The 21,968-nt window shown below is 43.8% G+C and overlaps 1 protein-coding gene across 1 annotated transcript in view; it reads right to left on the bottom strand.

The window, feature by feature from the left end:
• Positions 1 to 479: 479 nt before the first annotated feature.
• LOC126235444 (uncharacterized) overlaps positions 480 to 21,968 on the bottom strand; it is a 449,334-nt gene continuing 427,845 nt past the window's right edge. Inside the window, exon 10 of the mRNA XM_049944167.1 lies at positions 480 to 674. Within this exon, the coding sequence (XP_049800124.1) occupies positions 480 to 674 (195 nt within the window). The remainder of the gene's footprint in view (positions 675 to 21,968) is intronic.

Raw genomic sequence — 21,968 nt, 5'->3', positions numbered from 1 at the left:
AGATGGCCCTGCGATGGGCTGAAACCGGTCGGCACTAAATAAATAAAAAACGCGATTAATACTGTTTTCTTAATACTAAGTTTATAAGAATGACCTCTCAGCGAATTACAAGTTTATTGATCGGATACGTACCACAGTAGCACAAAATTTCTAAAATGACTATATCTTTCTCCGTGCATAACCTTTTGACTGAAGTTAGGCTATTAGTCTATTTTCAAGCGGTAGTTGACGTTCATGAACAAAAGCTGTGAAGCTATCCAGCCCCAGCACAGAGCAGGCAAACATGTGACTAACGAACTTTGGTCATGAGTAAAATGGTACAAAAATACAGTAATAGCAGTAGCTGAAACGAATGCACTACACATTGCCACCCAACTGTACCAGAAAAAATGGCACAGCACTTGTAATTGTCTAATAGTGAAAAATAATTAATAATTAGAATCAAAGGCGCAAACAGATGGTGATTTCAGAAAGAGCCGTTACCCCGGTTTGCTGCGCCACTCGGGGGCGAGCGCGGCGGCGGCGCCGAGCCCCGCGGCGCCCAGCAGGGAGGCGCAGACGCCGGCGAGCGAGAGCGCCTCCAGCGCCCCGGCGTGGCCGCCCCACTGCAGGTCGGCGTCCGTCACCAGCTGCGCGAAGTGCGTCAGGTGCCGGCAGCGGCACACGTCGCTCACCTGCCAACACACGCTTCTTCAGCTCACACCGTGACGTGATACTTGCGACGGAAATCGGTAGTTGAGATGTGCATGTACAGACGAACAAGGATCATTAAGTCAAAAACAAGAGATTCACAAACTGAGCAGGTCAATAAATCGTTGATCCACCTCCGGGTCTTATGCAAGCTGTTATTCGGCTTGGCACCGACTGATAGGCTAACTGGATGTGCTTGTGAAGGTAACAAACCAAATTCTGTCCAAGTGGCGCGTTATAGCGTCAAAATGCCGAGCAGCTTGGGGGGACCTTCCCATAATATTCCAAAAAATGTGTGTGAAGTCTTATGGGACTTAACTGCTAAGGTCATCAGTCCCTACGCCTACACACTGCTTAACCTAAATTATCATAAGGACAAACACAGACACCCATACCCAAGGGAGGACTCGAACCTCCGCCGGAACCAGTCGCACAGTCCATGACTGCAGCGCCCTAGACCGCTCGGCTAATCCTGCGCGGCCATAATACTCCAAACATTCTCAATCGTCGAGACATCCGGCGACTTTGCCGGCCAAGGTAGGGTTTGTCAATCACGTAAACATGTAGTAAAAACTCTTGCAGTGTGCGGGTGGCCATTATACCGGGTGATCAAAAAGTCAGTATAAATTCGAAAACTTAATAAATCACGGAATAATGTAGATAGAGAGGTACAAATTGACACACATGCTTGGAATGACATGGGGATTTATTAGAACCAAAAAAAAAAAATACAAAAGTTCAAAAAATGTCCGACAGATGGCGCTTCATCTGATCAGAATAGCACTAATTAGCATAACAAAGTAAGACAAAACATAGATGATGTTCTTTACAGGAAATGCTCAATATGTCCACCATCATTCCTCAACAATAGCTGTAGTCGAGAAATAACGTTGTGAACAGCACTGTAAAGCATGTCTGGAGTTACGGTGTGGCATTGGCGTTTGATGTCGTCTTTCAGCATCCCTAGAGATGTCGGTCGATCACGATGCACTTGCAGCTTCAGGTAACCCCGAAGCCAATAACAGCACGGACTGAGGTCTGGAGACCTGGGAGGCCAAGCATGACGAAAGTGGCGGCTGAGCACACGATCATCACCAAACGACCCGCATCTGTCGGACATTTTGTGAACTTACTTTTTTTCTTTTCTTTTTGTAAAAAAACCCATGTCATTCCAGGCATGTGTCTCAATGTTTACCTCTCTATCTACATTATGAGGGTACCTGTGGTCTAGGGATAGCGTCTTTGATTCATAATCAAAACGTCTTTGGTCCCGGGTTCGATCCCCGCAACTGCCTAAATTTTGATAAATAATCAGCATTGGCGGCCGAAGACTTCCGGCATAAGAATTCAGCCTCATTCTGCCAATGGCCTTGTCAAAGAGGGTGGAGGAGCGGATAGAGGTTCAGGGCACTCTCTTGTCCTAGGGGTGGGAAATTGCCCTAAAGGCGGAAGAATCAGCAATGATCAACGACATGAGGATGCAGAAGGCAATGGAAACCACTGCATTAAAGACACGTAATGTGTATCCACAGGACATGCGGCCTGTAATTGAAGAAGTGTCATGATGATCTCTCCATTGGCAAAAGATTCCGGAATAGTCCCCCATTCGGATCTCCGGGAGGGGACTGCCAAAGGGGAGGTTACCATGAGAAAAAGATTGAATAATCAACGAAAGGATAACGTTGGGGCCTTGAATGTCAGAAGCTTGAACGTGGTAGGGAAACTAGAAAATCTGAAAAGGGAAATGCAAAGGCTCAATCTAGATACAGTAGGGATCAGTGAAGTGAAGTGGAAGGAAGACAAGGATTTCTGGTCAGATGAGTATTGGGTAATATCAACAGCAGCAGAAAATGGTGTAACTGCTATAACGGCTTCTGATACCAAATGTAACAGTTGTGATACTAAATGTGGCACTTCTGTCACTAAATGTAACTGGGTTTTCTCTTTTGATGCAAGTCAATTGTCAGGATGAGCATTCTAAAGCATTCTGTCAGGGTGAAAATATTAAATAAATTAACTTTTCTCTCTTAACAACATGTGGGCAGGGTGGGTTCTTCCTTGGCTCGGGTATGAGGTCGAATGAAACATCATTTTTACATAAGATAACTTTTATTGAAGATTCGTACAACTGTATCTTACGGGATGTTCTGGTTCGGAGAGCGGCAGCTGTGTCGTTTGTGACGTCTTCTGCTGCGGCAGCGGCGGCGGCGGCGGCGGCGTCTGATTACGCGTAGCGGTGTGTATCTCGTGTCGCTGTCTCGCCCAGCTGACGGGAGACGCTCAGCGCGAGGTGGCCGGTTTAATTATTGCGAGCGAAGTCGTGCGTCGGATGATACCTTGGGAGTGGCGTCCCAGTGTTTCTCTTCTCTATGCGGCCGCGTGTGTTGTGCGTCGACCAGCGGAGCGGCGCGGCGGGGGAAGGCCAGTGTCCCGGACTCGAACCACGGACTCCCGCTTGCCAGTCTTCGGCTGTCAGGTCTTCATCCCAGCTCACAGGTGACTACTGATGTGAGGCCGTCTCCTTCCCGTCCTCACGAGTCACCCGGGTATGTAAAAACCAGACTTCAAATACCTTTTAACTTCTGTCTTCTGGCGCTACGGCGGCTGCTTGCTATTCCATTACAGCGGCGGACTTGGTTCGTCTGTGCATGATGCAGACTCTTCTTGCATGACGGTCTCCAGCACCGAAACTGACTGAAAACTACTGCTACTCTTCTTTTCTTCCTTCGTCTCTCGTCTTCGTCTTCGTCTCCGCACCCGTCTCCGTCTTCGTCTGTCTCCATCTTCGACTCCGTCTCCGGCTTTATCTGTCTGGCCCACTGCGTCTTGCGTATTTATTCACTTCAGTTTACTGGAGGTGAACGACTTCACGGTCATTGCCTCGTCTGTCACGTTGAAAAGCTTCTCGAAGAATCTTCTTAACGTCGGTCATTGGCTCTTGGAATGTAGGCGAGGGCCTTTGATCACACGTGACGGCTGAGAAACACGTGAGCCGGTCATTGCCTCTTCTGTCACGTTGAAAAGCTTCTCGAAGAATCTTCTTAACGTCGGTCATTGGCTCTTGGGATGTAGGCGAGGGCCTTTGCTCACATACGACAACTGAGAAACACGTGAGCCGGTCGGGCGATGCCCTGACGGCTGAATCGACAGCGCCCGCTTATGTGGAAGTTGCTGACTTCATGGTCATTGTTTCTTCTGTTCTGCTGTTCGGCCCGCTGTTTGCGAGTATGTAACTCTCTAAACTAAACCAAGTTTTTCATTTATATTCTAATTTCTAGTTCACTTTGATTTCACTAATTTATTTACTTAAGTACCACTCAACATTCCTCCACCCTTCGGAGAAATTCGCCCTCGAATTTACCACTCAACATTCCTCCACTCTTCACACGGCAAGAGCACAAGCATTGAAAACTCTCGACTTAGAAAATTACACACGCTTCACATTAAGTATGTTGAAAATACTTTAGCACTTTACTAAAGCACTGTACGCTCATGAATCACATAGTTCACACATAAATGGTTGTAATAAGTGTAACAAATCTTTATGACAATGAATGAACAAAAATAGATTATTCACTTAGAAAGTAACATAGCAACACCTGTTTAATGTACCCTATACTAATGCAAGAATGTCTATTCTACAGTATTGTTTATTTTAACATGAGACTGTTTAATAAAGAATGAAGTAAAATAAACAAAATTAATACACTAATGCTCAAAAGTAACCACTGAAGTACACCAGTTAAGAGTGTGGTATCCAATTAACAGGGATTTGATGAAGTGGTATATTATTATTTGGCTTATTTTTTCGTCTTAAATAAAAGAAAACTGTACAAAGCAGAAACACCAACACAAAGGTTCCAGATATACCCGTTCCTAGCATTATAATTTTAGTTTTGTGTTCACCTTTTAATTTTAAAACATGTTGCATCATAATATTGGCATCAATTTTGCCTTGCTGTGAGTTTATGAACGTATCTAATGACTTCGGAAGGGAACTGTCAAGGGAGTCATTGAGGTAGGATAGGTTTTGTGTAGGAAAAAAAAAAACAAAAACAAGGAAAAGAAGGAATACATTGTTAACTACAAGATCTACATGTTTCTACGTTCAAATATATTTTCTTAGAAAATAAACCATTATAATTTATTAATTATTTACATTTGTATACTGTCCACAGTCTACTGAGATTCCACTAGGATATTCGCACTCTTGGTCGAAGATTGTATGGTGCCATGTCTGTATGTTGTGCTTGCGTGGCCACTCTTTTTCCTTTACGGGAACTTCCTCCACCCTTCGGAAAAGCAGACACAATTGTTGAAGGAATTACATCTGGAGCGCCCTTGAAAGGTTTTAAACGACTTGCATGCACAATGGTAGTTCGGGTGGGCAGTTGCAATTTAACGTTGACTGGTGACGTGATCTCAATAATTTGGTAAGGACCTCTGTAGTTTGTTACAAATTTCTTCGTTTTTCCTTTAGCAATGTAAGGAGTCGAAACCATAACCCACTGACCGATTTTGTAATTTGGATATTTAGCTTGGGTATTACCTAATCTTTCCTGTCGTTCCAAAGCCTTTGTATTAGATTTTTGAACCTTTTTCCATACATCCTTCATCATTCGACTGAAATCTCTTACTGTTTCTCCGACTTTTCCGTTTTTCTGCCTGATTACATCAAAAGGGGACGGCATTTTTCTGCCATAGACCACTTCATAAGGTGACATGCCAGTTGCTTCATGCGTTTTGGCGTTGTATACCGACACGATTATTGGTAAATACGTATCCCAATTGGAATGTTGTTCGTTAATATAATAACTAAGCATCTTGCCAATTGTCCGATGAACTCTTTCTGTGCGCCCGTTGCACTGAGGGTGTAACGGAGTTGTGCGTAATTTGCGTATTTTTAGTAAGTGGCATAGCTGTTTCATTAGTTCAGACATAAAATTAGATCCCTGATCTGTGCTAATAGCTTCAGGTACGCCAAATTTAAGTATCCAGTTGTTAACTAAAGCTTGGGCAACTGTATTTGCTTGCTGATCTGGGAGACTCATCATAGCTAGATAGCGTGAAAAGTGATCTATAATTGTAAGGACATACTTATTACCAGCAGGTGTTCTATGATATGGCCCGTAGAGATCTAGTCCACAGATTTGAAACGGACATGAAGCCTCGGGGAGCCTCTGTAAGGGTATTTTTGAACGAGAAAGTTCAGCTCGTTGTGCGCACGCAATGCAATTACGAACGTACTGCACAACATCCTGCTTTCTGGTTTGCCACCAAAATCGCTCTGCTACACGTCTTTCGGTTGTCCGCTGTCCACCGTGTCCTGCAAGGATATGATCGTGGGCCTCTGCCATTATTTCTTGTCTAAGGTGTTGGGGAACAACAATTCGCGGTCCAAGTTTTGTTTTACGGCATAATACCCCATCTTCAAAGCAGAATTGTTTTTGAGTTGCGAATTATTTGCATTCTGTATCCTGATCTTGTGCCCTTCTCCAGTCCTCAGTATCTCGGCCTGTTGCTTCCAAAAGTGCTATTTTCCGACTTAGGCAATCTGCATTCGTGTGTTTTTTGCCTGGTTTGTGGATAACTTCGAAATCCATTTCGGAAAGACATAGGGCCCAACGGGTGAGACGACTAGATGGATCCTTTAATCCAAGTAACCATTTTAAAGCTGCGTGGTCTGTAATGACCTTGAATTTCCTACCATACAAATAGCATTTAAAGTATTTGATACCATAAATAACACTTAACAATTCTTTCTCCGTTGTGGAGTAATTTCTTTCTGCCGTTGTTAGTTGCCTCGAAGCGTAGGCTATGGGGTGTTCCGCGCCATTAATATTCTGACTCAAAACAACTCCTACTGAATGACCACTTGCGTCACAGGATAAAATAAATTCTTTATTATAATCTGGGTAGGCTAATACTGGACTGTGTGTTAACTTATCTTTAAGGGTTTGAAATGCTAATTCACAATCTTCAGACCAATGAAATTTTGTACCCTTTTTCAATAATTGGGTTAAGGGTCGGGCAATTTCAGCGAAATTTTGAACATATTTCCGGTAGTACGATGCGAGACCAATGAAACTTTGTACTTCCTTAACGTGTTGTGGTGTTGGGAAGTCCTTAACTGCCGAAATTAATCGAGGATCTGTTTTAATTCCTTTTTCACTAATGACATGCCCTAGGTATGTAACCTCTGTCAATGCAAAACTACATTTTTCCATATTTAATGTTAATTTAGCTTTTCTAAGTCTCTGAAAAACATTACGCAGACGCACAGCATGTTCATTAATGTCTTTGGAGAATACAATAATATCGTCTAGATATACACAACATTGCTGAGTTTTGAGTCCTCGCAATACTCCATCGAGTAGTCTTTGAAAAGTTGCTGGTGCATTTTTCAAACCGAAAGGCATTCTTTTAAATTGCCAATGGCCTCCAGGGGTAGAAAATGCTGTTTTATGCCTATCTTCAGGTGCAACTTCCAATTGATGATATCCGCTACGTAGATCGATTGTTGAAAAGTATTTACTGTTACCCAAACTGTCAATGATATCTGTAATGTTTGGAAGAGGATAAACATCTGAGATAGTTTGTTTGTTAAGGTGTCTGTAGTCACAACAAAATCTATATCGTTTCGTACCGTCGGAAGACTTCTTTGGAATAATTACGATATTTGAATTATAAGGCGAATCAGAATATTCTATAATTCCATCTTTTAGATGCTGTTCTATAAATTCATCCAGTACTGGCTGTAAGTGATGCGCAACTCTTTAAGGCTTCCTATAAACTGGGGGGCTATTTCCTGTTGGGATCCTATGCAGTGTGATATCTGTTGCTGGCAGTGGACCTTCTGCATTAAATAAATCTTGGAACTCAACTAAAACTGCTTCTATCGTGTCTCTATCATTTCCTTTCAAATGCTGAATCTTCTGGCGTAATGCGGTTTTATAGGCGTCTGGTTTCTGACCATCGTTAATATCTAACCAAATGAAATCTTCTTCTTCAAAAGTACTGACTGTAGCTACTAATATTCCCTTATGCAACTCTTTGTCCTCCACTCCGAAATTGTCAATATGTACCGGTACTTTTCTTTCTCCCTCAACGTCTTGAACCCGTACAACACTTCTACGTACAAAACAATGTGATACATCTAATTCCTCATTTTCCTCTAAAGGCTCTATTAGACATACTGTATCTGTAGGTACTTCGGGGTCAACGGTCATCCAGACAAGTTTTCCTGAGCCAGATGGTATCTGATCCCGCGAATCAACCTTCAAGGACGTTGCACGCAGTATAGTTGATTTCGCCTTCCGGTTAGGGAAATCTTGCGGCAGCGGGCCCTTTGCAGCGGTGTCACCTAGCTGAAACACTATTCCGCTAAGTTTCACAGTTTGCTGTCTGAGGTCAATTTTAGCGTGATGTTTATTCAGGAAATCCAGTCCTAGGATCGCGTCGTACCCGTCAGTTACTTTTGTTACCACTTCTACATCTTCCTTAAATTGTACACCGTGAATATAGAAAATCAGTGATGTACATCCTAATGACTTCACTGTACCTCCTCCTACTCCACTCAATCTATACCTTGGAGGGTCATATTTCTTTTCTCCAATACATTCATTACTTACTATTGATACGTTTGCGCCTGTATCCACTAGTATCCTTGCCTCTTTATCCTGTATGGTAGCAGATAACCAGCATTCCGCCTTCACATTCGCCTTAATGGCATGAAATTTTATTGGGAACGCCTGGCGGCGGCTCCGACATTCCCGTTTGAGTTTAACTGGTTTCTATTTCCAAAAACTTTCTTAGACCTGCATTCCTTGAATGTGTGACCTACTCTTTGACAATTAGTGCATTGAGGTTGTCTGCAGTTTTTTGCTATATGTCCCTGTCGATCGCACCTAAAACATCGTACTCCTGCTGAAAATACATTTCGCTTCTCCTTGTATCTGGTGGCAATGTCAATTTCTTCAAAAGCTGTCGCCACAGATACAGCTTCTGCTAAATTTTTAGGAAACTCTGCCCTGACACGACGGGACATTTCAGGAGGTAACCCACGTAAAAATGTATCCAGAGCTCTATTTTCTGCCTCTTGTAAAATAACTTTATTTGCTTCATCACTAGTTGTCAACTGATAGGTGTTAATATTAACTTTTCTAATCCTATCTACAAAACTTTCTAACGACTCGTTTTGCCTCTGAGTGATAGTGTTTAATTTTTCCCTATAAAATCTACAGCTGTTCTGTTTTTGAAAACGTTTAAGCAATCCTTTCTTCAATTCCTCAAATGTTGGAGCATTCCGTAATTCTTCATGGTATAAGACGTGTGCTTTAGCCTCTCCTAGCAATCTTAACTTTGTCATTTGTAAGAGCTGTTCATCTGACCATGATCCTAACTTTGCAGCTGCTACTAAATCATCAAAAAAGGCTGTTATGTCCTCGCCAGGTTTACCTGAAAAAGGAGTTACTAAGGCTGCTGCTGAGGAATCTAGGGTGGGAGGGATTGAACTGGTTTGCCTAACCTCACTCAACTGTTTAAATAATGCATTATTATCACTTTTAAGCTGTGCTATTTGATTAACTAAGCTCTGAATAGCTTCATCAGTAGAAACCGCCTGTGGTGCTGACTCTGACTTTGTACGATTTCGTGTCATCATTTTGCAACTATTAGTTACACAATCTTACCACTTAATAAAAAAGATGTTTAAATATTTTCGACAAACCCTTAAAATCATGAGAGAGAATACGCATCTAAATAAAGAAAATATTACGACTGCTATGCAAACCTCTATCCTTTCACACATTAAACAATACTAACTGTGGACCTTTAGTGACTGTCATTCACACCTCATATTGAGCCAAGGGTTTTTTCTCTGACACCAAATGTAACAACTAAACGGCTTCTGATACCAAATGTAACAGTTGTGATACTAAATGTGGCACTTCTGTCACTAAATGTAACTGGGTTTTCTCTTTTGATGCAAGTCAATTGTCAGGATGAGCATTCTAAAGCATTCTGTCAGGGTGAAAATATTAAATAAATTAACTTTTCTCTCTTAACAACATGTGGGCAGGGTGGGTTCTTCCTTGGCTCGGGTATGAGGTCGAATGAAACATCATTTTTACATAAGATAACTTTTATTGAAGATTCGTACAACTGTATCTTACGGGATGTTCTGGTTCGGAGAGCGGCAGCTGTGTCGTTTGTGACGTCTTCTGCTGCGGCAGCGGCGGCGGCGGCGGCGGCGTCTGATTACGCGTAGCGGTGTGTATCTCGTGTCGCTGTCTCGCCCAGCTGACGGGAGACGCTCAGCGCGAGGTGGCCGGTTTAATTATTGCGAGCGAAGTCGTGCGTCGGATGATACCTTGGGAGTGGCGTCCCAGTGTTTCTCTTCTCTATGCGGCCGCGTGTGTTGTGCGTCGACCAGCGGAGCGGCGCGGCGGGGGAAGGCCAGTGTCCCGGACTCGAACCACGGACTCCCGCTTGCCAGTCTTCGGCTGTCAGGTCTTCATCCCAGCTCACAGGTGACTACTGATGTGAGGCCGTCTCCTTCCCGTCCTCACGAGTCACCCGGGTATGTAAAAACCAGACTTCAAATACCTTTTAATGGTAAAACAGGTGTAGGATTCGTTATGAATAGGAAGGTAGGGCAGAGGGTGTGTTACTGTGAACAGTTCAGTGACCGGGTTGTCGACAGCAGACCAACACCGACAACGATAGTTCAGGTAAACATGCCGACGTCGCAAGGTGAAAATGAACAGATAGAGAAAGTGTATGAGGATATTGAAAGCGTAATGCAGTATGTAAAGGCGGACGAAAATCTAATAGTCATGGGCGACTGGAATGCAGTTGTAGGGGAAGGAGTAAAAGAAAAGGTTACAGGAGAATATGGGCTTGGGACAAGGAATGAAAGAGGAGAAAGACTAATTGAGTTCTGTAACAAGTTTCAGCTAGTAATAGCGAATACCCTGTTCAAGAACCACAAGAGGAGGACGTATACTTCTACATCTACATCTACATCTATACTCCGCGAGCCACCTTACGGTGTGTGGCGGAGGGTACTTATTGTACCACTATCTGATCCCCCCTTCCCTGTTCCATTCACGAATTGTGCGTGGGAAGAACGACTGCTTGTAAGTCTCCGTATTTGCTCTAATTTCTCGGATCTTTTCGTTGTGATCATTACGCGAGATATATGTGGGCGGTAGTAATATGTTGCCCATCTCTTCCCGGAATGTGCTCTCTCGTAATTTCGATAATAAACCTCTCCGTATTGCGTAACGCCTTTCTTGAAGTGTCCGCCACTGGAGCTTGTTCAGCATCTCCGTAACGCTCTCGCGCTGACTAAATGTCCCCATGACGAATCGCGCTGCTTTTCGCTGGATCATGTCTATCTCTTCTATTAATCCAACCTGGTAAGGGTCACATACTGATGAGCAATACTCAAGAATCGGACGAACAAGCGTTTTGTAAGCTACTTCTTTCGTCGATGAGTCACATTTTCTTAGAATTCTTCCTATGAATCTCAACCTGGCGCCTGCTTTTCCCACTATTTGTTTTATGTGATCATTCCACTTCAGATCGCTCCGGATAGTAACTCCTAAGTATTTTACGGTCGTTACCGCTTCCAATGATTTACCACCTATGGCATAATCGTACTGGAATGGATTTCTGCCCCTATACTTGGAAAAGACCAGGAGATACGGGAAGATTTCAATTAGATTACATCATGGTCAGACAGAGATTCCGAAATCAGATACTGGATTGTAAAGCATGTCTTCATTTAGCCGCTGCAGCTACGTAAGCCGGGTGACCTTGAACGAGTTTCGCTCGGCCGCCACTAGGGCTGGGCGGATCGCGCTAAGTTTTAACTAAGTGCGATCCGCAGAATTGCTAGACTTCCGGCGCCGCCATTGTGGTTTATCGGGGCGCCACTTCCTGCCGCGCCCAGTCTTATCAGTATGTACATCCACTCCAGGGGCAGCTGCATGCTCATTCGACTCGAGGCAGCCGCACAAAGCACACAGCCATGCCTTACCGTCGGAGAAGATATTATAGGAAGCAGAGAATGCCAGTATATAAAACAGTGGACAGTTTTGGTTTTGTAGCAAATAATGTAGTACAAGAAGAGCTTCTTACTGGTCCTATTACATTTGTAGGATCTAAGATTAATTTCTCATGTACCACTACAGAGGTTGTTACTGGCAATCAGGGCACTCAGGGATGCTCTCTGGGGCACTCTGGGATGCTCTGTGGATCATTGTTTATTTTATTGATCAGTTTAAGTACTAAGGAATGAAGAGATACGTTTGAAGTTCTCTAACGCTATAGATACAGCAATAAGGAATAGCGCAGTAGGCAGTACAGTTGAAGAGGAATGGACATCTCTAAAAAGGGCCATCACAGAAGTTGGGAAAGAAAACATAGGTACAAAGAAGGTAGCTGCAAAGAAACCATGGGTAACAAAAGAAATACTTCAGTTGATTGATGAAAGGAGGAAGTACAAACATGTTCTGGGAAAATCAGGAATACAGAAATACAAGTCGCTGAGGAATGAAATAAATAGGAAGTGCAGGGAAGCTAAGACGAAATGGCTGCAGGAAAAATGTGAAGACATCGAAAAAGATATGATTGTCGGAAGGACAGACTCAGCATACAGGAAGGCAAAACTACCTTTGGTGACATTAAAAGGAACGGTGGTAACATTAAGAGTGCAACGGGAATTCCACTGTTAAATGCAGAGGAGAGAGCAAATAGGTGGAAAGAATACATTGAAAGCCTCTATGAGGGTGAAGATTTGTCTGATGTGATAGAAGAAGAAACAGGAGTCGATTTAGAAGAGATAGGGGATCCAGTATTAGAATCGGAATTTAAAAGAGCTTTGGAGGACTTACGGTCAAATAAGGCAGAAGGAATAGTGGTGGTGGTGGTGGTGGTTAGTGTTTAACGTCCCGTCGACAACGAGGTCATTAGAGACGGAGCGCAAGCTCGGGTTAGGGAAGGATTGGGAAGGAAATCGGCCGTGCCCTTTCAAAGGAACCATCCCGGCATTTGTCTGAAACGATTTAGGGAAATCACGGAAAACCTATATCAGGATGGCCGGAGACGGGATTGAACCGTCGTCCTCCCGAATGCGAGTCCAGTGTGCTAACCACTGCGCCACCTCGCTCTGTAAAGAAGGGATAGATAACATTCCATCAGAATTTCTAAAATCATTGGGGGAAGTGGCAACAAAACGACTATTCACGTTGGTGTGTAGAATATATGAGTCTGGCGACGTACCATCTGACTTTCGGAAAAGCATCATCCACACAATTCCGAAGACGGCAAGAGCTGACAAGTGCGAGAATTATCGCACAATCAGCTTAACAGCTCATGCATCGAAGCTGCTTACAAGAATAATATACAGAAGAATGGGAAAGAAAATTGAGAATGCGCTAGGTGACGATCAGTTTGGCTTTAGGAAAAGTAAAGGGACGAGAGAGGCAATTCTAACGTTACGGCTAATAATGGAGGCAAGACTAAAGGAAAATCAGGACACTTTCATAGGATTTGTCGACCTGGAAAAAGCGTTCGACAATATAAAATGGTGCAAGCTGTTCGAGATTCTGAAAAAAGTAGGGGTAAGCTATATTGAGAGACGGGTCACATACAATATGTACAACAACCAAGAGGGAATAATAAGAGTGGACGATCAAGAACGAAGTGCTCGTATTAAGGAAGGTGTAAGACAAGGCTGTAGCCTTTCGGCCCTACTCTTCAATCTGTACATCGAGGAAGCAATGATGGAAATAAAAGATAGGTTCAGGAGTGGAATTAAAGTACAATGTGAAAGGATATCAATGATACGATTCGCTGATGACATTGCTATCCTGAGTGAAAGTGAAGAAGAATTAAATGATCTGCTGAACGGAATGAACAGTCTAATGAGTACACAGTATGGTTTGAGAATAAATCGGAGAAAGACGAAGGTAATGAGAGGTAGTAGAAATGAGAACAGCGAGAAACTTAACATCAGGATTGATGGTCACGAAGTCAATGAAGTTAAGGAATTCTGCTACCTAGACAGTAAAATAAGCAATGACGGACGGAGCAAGGAGGACATCAAAAGCAGACTCGCTATGGCAAAAAAGGCATATCTGGCCAAGAGAAGTCTACTAATATCAAACACCGGCCTTAATTTGAGGAAGAAATTTCTGAGGATGTACGTCTGGAGTACAGCATTGTATGGTAGTGAAACATGGACTGTGGGAAAACCGGAACAGAAGAGAATCGATGCATTTGAGATGTGGTACTATAGACGAATGTTGAAAATTAGGTGGACTGATAAAGTAAGGAATGAGGAGGTTTTACGCAGAATCGGAGAGGAAAGGAATATGTGGAAAACACTGATAAGGAGAAGGGACAGGATGATGGGACATCTGCTAAGACATGAGGGAATGACTTCTATTGTACTAGAGGGAGCTGTAGAGGGCAAAAACTGTAGAGGAAGACAGAGATTGGAATACGTCAAGCAAATAATTGAGGACGTAGGTTGCAAGTGCTACTCTGAGATGAAGAGGTTAGCACAGGAAAGGAATTCGTGGCGGGCCGCATCAAACCAGTCAGTAGACTGATGAAAAAAAAAAAAAAATCTACATTATTCCGTGGTTTATTCAGTTTTCCAATTTATACTGACTTTTTGATCACCCAGTACTGCTGAAATGTAAGCCCAGGATAGGATGCCATGAATCACAACAGAACGTACTTGACTTAACGCTGCTACTTGCATTTTGTAGGTTATTATTACGCTTCACTTTCTCTAAAGGCAGCTGTGATACACCTCGATATACACTTCTTTTAATATGTAGGGATTTGAAGAAAGCAAAAGTAAAATGAAATATCTTCTCAAAGTGGGCGGCTGCTTGGTGATTTTCCTTAATAAATATTTGACTTACTCTGTCCCGTGTCCGGAATGGATCAAAGGAGATCACTAGGGCAGGCGACAGTCAGGATGGTATCCTACCACTGCTTCGGGCGTCTATAAATACGTCTTCACTGGCCATAGGAACTCAGTTCGAAGCGAGATCATCACTAAAAACAATTCGACTCCAGTCAATGAGGTTCGCCAATGCACTACTGACTTGCTTAATTTTTGGAGCCCTTTCTCTTGAATATATCATCCAAGTTTCCTGAAATTGTTATCACGTGTTCATCTGTACATGTACACCATATCTGTCGGTTTCCATCCCATTAAGATGCGACATTCATTTTGTTTTAGAGTGTTTTTACTCTGTCGAAGTGGAAGTGTTATCCTCACCAACCCCTTCCACCTCATCCCCATGCACTCTAGCCCAGACTCCATCCAAAGGTCATACAATATTTCTCCCACACCAACAGAAATGCTCGTCGGGAACCCATAGACACCCAGACTGGAAATCACCCACTAACCTTCCAGCAGCCCGATGGTATCCCTCAAGCCACATCCTTCCTGCAGCAGACCTTGTCAGGTGCTATATTCTCTCACGTTCTTAGCAAGACCATATATCCTCATTGGCCCACCCTCCTCCCACAAACCTTGATTCAATCACTTTTACCGGTCCTTCCTATGGACTCATGACCAGGGTACGATTACACACCATGGCCACACACAGAGACACACAAAGAATTTATTAAATGCTAAAAAAGACAGCAGACTCATGTTACACTCAAATTTACGCTTCCAAGTAAGGGAAACGTTCCACCGACTCACTGTCAGTAATCCCGTCCCTCACTGCCTGCTACTCCACAACCAACATCGCCTACCTGACAACTTGAGCAAAGCTACTTTGCATCCTGTCTCTCCGACATCTTCTTCATTCCCAATGACCAACCCTTTAATTACACCATATTCCCCACAGTACGTGAATGCACAAATAACGTTGTCCCACCCTGGCTCCTAGTTTCCACTTCTTGGACAACATAACACAAAAAGAATTAAATATACCCCAGAGCCTTGTTGCCTTCGCCCATTCTTCGTCACTGTTAACAATACCAATTCCCCATCGAGCGAGGTGACTCAGTGGACATGCATTCGAGAGGATGACAGTTCAGTCCCGCGTTCGGCCATCCTGATTTAGATTTTCCGTGAATTCCCTAAATCGCTCCAGACAAATGCCGGGATGGTTCCTTTGAAATGACACAGCCGATTTCCTTCCCTGTCCTTCCCCAATCCAATGAGACCGATGACCTCGCTGTTTAACCTCCTCCCCCAAACAACCCACAACCCAACCCCAACCAATTCCCATGCCTTCAAGCGCACTGCAGGTGTGCCCCAAGGCTCCATCTCAAAATGGTTCAAATGGCTCTGAGGAATATGGGACTTAACTGCTGTGGTCATCAGTCCCTTATAACTTGGAACTACTTAAACCTAACTAACCTAAGGACATCACACACATCCATGCCCGAGACACGATTCGAAACTGCGACCGTAGCGGTGGCGCGGTTCCAGACTGTAGCGCCTACAACCGCTCGGCCACCACAGCTGGCCAAGGCTCCATCTGCCCTGATCTCTTTGATCACCTGTACGCTGACAATGTGCGTGAACCACATCCACCAGTCCACTTCCTTCAGTATACTGATAACACCGCTTTCCTCGCTCTCTATTCTGCACTACTGAAAACCCAATGAACCCTCCAAATGTAACCCAATCAGTTTAGCTACTAGTCCAACATGATTGCTCCTCAAGAACAGCCCCTCCAAAAACTCAGGAATCAATTATACGATGAACCACCCTCAGCTTCTGCCTCCATGTTTCCTAACTCACCATTTACAACCACCCTGTCCAGCTAACTAATACAGTAAAATATCTTGGACTAAGCCTTGACTGGCAGCTAACATCAAAATCTCACCCAAAACTCCCAAACCACGCAAACAACGAATCTTCTCCAATATTTACCTATCATATATCTCTTTTCTCATCTATCCCACTTCACATGGAGACTCCTCTTCCTGTCTTCTCTTTTCATATCTCCCCATCCTTGATACCACGGCTATGTCCACCCACCAGAGTCCACATCGCATCCTCTCACACCACTGTCCGCCTTCCTTCACCTCCATAGTCACTACCATGCAGACCCCGACATACATCTACTCACACTCTTCAAACTTGTAGCACACATTTTCCCCAGATCTTTTTCCCCCAGTAGAGGTCCTGCAGCTTTGAAGTGGAAGTACTGTGCTGTTTGTTAGAAGAACATCACCATTTCTGCAATGTATTTTAAAAGTATATATTTTTGTGTTTTTATGTTTTATTCCTTCGATTTTAATTTAAATAATAAATAATAAACACTACTGACATTTTATGTGACAAAACAAAAATCATCGTTTTTATAGTTTTTAAAATCATATGTAAACTTTCCACCTTTTATAATATTTATTTCGTCTTTGTTTATATTTTCAAAGCTCTCGGGTCAACACTGGAATATTACGCCGCTACTAGCCCATCTCCTCGCCCATATGGGGCGACGTGGGTGAAATAACAACAAAGAGAAAGAAATGTTTTCGTTGCTAATATAGGATGTATAGAGTGATTACAATTAAACTTTGTAATTAAACTGTTGTTACTTGACAGTGGCCCCATGACAAGAGAGTCGTTGTAGCACAATTAAATGTTGTGGAAATATTTTTAAGGAAACGCAGAAGAGGAATAACGAATAAACTATTGAAAGCATCACAGTTTCATTTCCACACGAGAGGGCAGCTTTTTGCTAACTGAGCTGCCGTACGAATGCCGGTGCCTAACACAAGTCATGACACTGACACCACCAACAACCCAAATCCTGCAGCGCACAGTCTGATCATCATTCGTGTGAAGTTGGGTACACATGGGCTAAATAATTGTCTCAAGTAGCGAAAGTTGAATTACTGCCACCTTGTACTTCTCGTCACTTCAAATGGTTCAAATGGCTCTGAGCACTATGGGACTCAACTGCTGTGGTCATCAGTCCCATAGAACTTAGAACTACTTAAACCTAACTAACCTAAGGACATCACACACATCCATGCCCGAGGCAGGATTCGAACCTGCGACCGTAGCAGTCGCACGGTTCCGGACTGCGCGCCTAGAACCGCGAGACCACCGCGGCCGGCTTCTCGTCACTTCACTCTCCCTGACTTCCGTCTCACCATCCATGACCATCTTACTAACTCAGTAAGAAATATTGCACCACCGCCCTTCCGCTCACTAACCTGGTGCCTCCATCAACTTATCAACACACAAAAGCCCATAATAAAAGTTACTGAAACTATTTACAGGTAATACATGGGAGTTTACTGCGTTCCACAATCCACTACACATACGTAAGTTTTATTTGTACTATATTCAGCGGGCAGAGGTTCAGGGCACTCTCTTGCCCTTGGGGTGGGAAACTGCCCCTAAAGGTGGAAGACTCAGCAATGATAACGGCATGAGAATACAGAAGGCAATGGAAACGACTCCATTAAAAACACACAATGTGTATCGAGAAGACATGTGGTTTGCAATTGAAAAAGTGTAACGATGAGCCCCCATTGGCAAAAGATTTCGGAATAGTCCCCCATTCGGGTCTCCAGGAGGGCACTGCCAAGGGGCCCATAAGAAAAAGATTGAATAACTAACGAAAGGATAACGTTCTAAAAGTCGAAGCGTGGAGTGTCAGAGGTTTGAGCGTGGCGGGGAAGCTAGAAAAACTGAAAAAGGAAATGAAAAGGCTACATTTACATATTGTGGGGTCAGTGAAGTGAAATGGAAAGAAGACAAAGATTTCTGGTCTGATGAACAACAGCAGCAGAAAATGTTATCAACAGGAAAGGATGGCAGAGAGTGTTTTACTGTAAGCAATTCAGTGACAGGGTTGTTCTCATCGGAATCGGCAACAAAACAACACCGAGAACGATAGTCAGGTATGCAGGCCGACGTCGCAAGCTGAAGAGGAAGAGATAGAGAAGGTGTATGAAGATTGTATTGTATTGTATGGAACTGGGGACCTAGAAACGACGGAAAGGCTTCGTCCCTGCAGCAACCCGCAGTGTTACACAGCCTCACAGCAGGCTATAGCAGTCTGTTCTCCCCACACCGAACCCAGGGTTATTTGTGCGGTTCGGCCCACGTGGACCCCCCCCCCCTCCCCCTCCCTCCCAGGAACGTCTCACACCAGACGAGTGTAACCCCAATGTTTGCGTGTTAGAGTAATTATGGCGTACGCATACGCGGATAAAGTGTTTGTGAAGCAATCGCCGACATTTACATCTACATCTACATCCATACTCCGCAAGTCACCTGACGGTGTGTGGCGGAGGGTACCCTGAGTACCTCTATCGGTTCTCCCTTCTATTCCAGTCTCGTATTGTTCGTGGAAAAAATGATTGTCGGTATGCTTCTGTGTGGGCTCTAATCTCTCTGATTTTATCCTCATGGTCTCTTCGCGAGATATACGTAGGAGGGAGCAATAAACTGCTTTACTCTTCGGTGAAGGTATGTTCTCAAAACTTTAACAAAAGCCCGTACCGAGCTACTGAGCGTCTCTCCTGCAGAGTCTTCCACTGGAGTTTATCTATCATCTCCGTAACGCTTTCACGATTACTAAATGATCCTGTAACGAAGCGCGCTGCTCTCCGTTGGATCTTCTCTAGCTCTTCTATCAACCCTATCTGGTACGGATCCCCCACATAGTGTAACTGAAGCGGAATAAGGGGAACCAGCCCACATTCGCCGAGGCAGATGGAAAACCGCCTTAAAAACCATCCACAGATTGGCAGGCACACCGGACCGCGACACTGATTCGCCGGGCGGATTCACGCCGGGGACCGGCACGCCTTCACGCACGGCTAAACGGGAGGGCGCTATATGAATTTACTGAACGGTCATTCAATATGTAAAAATTGATGAAAATCTGATAGTCATGTGAGACTAGAGTGCGGTTGTAGGGGAAGGAGTAGAACAAAAACTTTTACACAGTTTCGTATGCTTTAAAATTTGTTAAGTATTCATGAGCATCATATTCGACTCATTACCCCTTCTGAATTTTCGTGTCATCAACATGTATAAATTTAAGAAAAAGGACATTAAAATGAATCGACTAGTGGTTTAAGAAAGGCGAAAGTCATGTACGCAGCATATTTTTCGGTTCAAATTAATAATTCACCATAAAATGATCACCAGCAAACCTATAATATATCAAAAATAGTTTTGCATCATCCCGGTTCCCAGAACTCCTGAAGGTAGACGTTGACTGTGGATACTGTATCAAAGACACAGAACCTTTGACTGTTCAGAGGTTTCACTAAACCAGCTCAAAGTTACCGATCAGTTCCAGTCATTCCACCAGGAAGGAGGTACACGGCTCGTGTTGTCCGTAGATCAACCATGCCTAGACGGTCAATACCGTGGTTCGATCGTGTCTGCATTGTCGTTTTGTGCCAGGAAGGGCTCTCAACAAGGGAATCTCCAGGCGTCTCTGAGTGAACCAAAGCGATGTTGTTCGGACATGGAGGGTATACAGAGAGACAGGAACTGTCGATGACATGCCTCGCTCAGGCCGCCAAAGGCCTACTACTGCAGTGGATGACCGCTATCTACGGATTATGGCTCAGAGAAACCCTGACAGCAACGCCACCATGTTGAATAATGCTTTTCGTGCAGCCACAGGACGTCGTGTTACGACTCAAACTATGCGCAATAGGCTGCGTGATGCGCAACTTCACTCGCGACGTCCATGGCGAGGTCCATCTTTGCTACCAGGACACCATGCAGCGCGGTGCAGATGGGCCCAACAACATGCCGAATGGACCGCTCAAGATTGGCATCACGTTCTCTTCACCGATGACTGTCGCATATGCCTTCAGCCATACAGTCGCCGGAGATGTGTCTGGAGGCAACCTGGTCAGGCTGAACGCCTTAGAGACACAGTCCAGCGAGTGCAGCACCTCTGAAGATCTCGCTGTATGGTGGTACAACATGCAATGTGTGGTATTCATGAGCAGTAAAAAGGGCGGAAATAATGTTTATGTTGGTCTCTATTGCAATTTTCTGTAATGGTTACGGAACTCTCGGAACTGAGGTGATGCAAAACTTTTTTTGTTGTGTATAGTATATTTTATTACTGTCCGTGCCTCATTCGGTAAAAAGTAAACCCTGTCTGCCAGTCTATCTGATTATTTAGACCCCTTCTTCTGAGGGAACGCGTAGACGTATCAAGTTGAAATTTAGGTCACGTTGTAAGGTCTACGCTCCCTTGATAGTGTAAAAAATTTGAGCTTCTGAGTAAACGCAATCAAAATACTTTGATACTCGCGAACTCATTCATTAAAAACTATAGTGCACTTCCCGTTCACCTAAAATCATGAACTTCGGCAACAAGCAAGGATTCGCAGTACAGATAAATGAAATAATTTAGAAATTGTTAATCTGTAAGTATATCACATGAAAACAATATTTATTTTATCATTTGTTATCAGTCTGTCTGCTCTGTCGGTATATTATGACCTCTTCGTCTCAGGAATAGGTAGACGTGTCAAGCTGAAATTTGTGTCACATATTAAGATGTATGGTCCCTTGGTGGTATATTGAATCTCAACTTCTAAGTCGGTGCATTCGACTGACACGGTCATTTGTGTTACATATTTTCAAACTCGTAAATTAAGTTGGTTCTAAGTTCACCACCGGCGATTTAGCACCTTTTAGCTGGTGGTTGAGTCCAGCTGCAGCCAGTTTTCTGCCCCAGGGGGCAGTCCTTCAAGTCCAGCACGGTGCAACTAATTTACCACCTACGCATGGGTCGTCCTACGGATGCTGTGCATCTCCATTCACAAGGGGTATAAGGTTTCAATCTATCCACTGTCGTACCGTGCGCCTAAATCGATACGAGCGAGCCCCATAAGCACACGGTATCTCCCGCCATGATTTTGTGATTTCATTATTCATGCGAAACAGAAAACAAACGTACGCTAGTAGTTTTGATCAGCTGTCGACTTTGGTACCACTTTAAGGAAATCTAAGGACACTAAGCTTTGCCTGTGAGCAGCACTAAACTCGACGAGCATAACAATACTCCCCGGAGTGTAATGTGCCTAACACTTTTAAATATACCACACAACTACATTGACAGTAATGACTTGGTAATCAGATAAACGACTCAAGAATCGTTGTCAACTTCTTCTTGCCTTTAAAAAGCTGTACTATATGATTTGTGAAACAAGAATGGAATACTCCTATGGCAAGGTGTGCCGGCTCTTCTCGGTATAAAATCAGATTCCTTCTTACAGAAATATACCAC

Source organism: Schistocerca nitens, chromosome 2 (genome assembly GCF_023898315.1).
Source record: "Schistocerca nitens isolate TAMUIC-IGC-003100 chromosome 2, iqSchNite1.1, whole genome shotgun sequence".
Taxonomy (NCBI): domain Eukaryota; kingdom Metazoa; phylum Arthropoda; class Insecta; order Orthoptera; family Acrididae; genus Schistocerca; species Schistocerca nitens.
The sequence above is the reverse complement of the archived record's forward strand: the minus strand, read 5'-3'. Positions and strand labels throughout refer to the sequence as shown.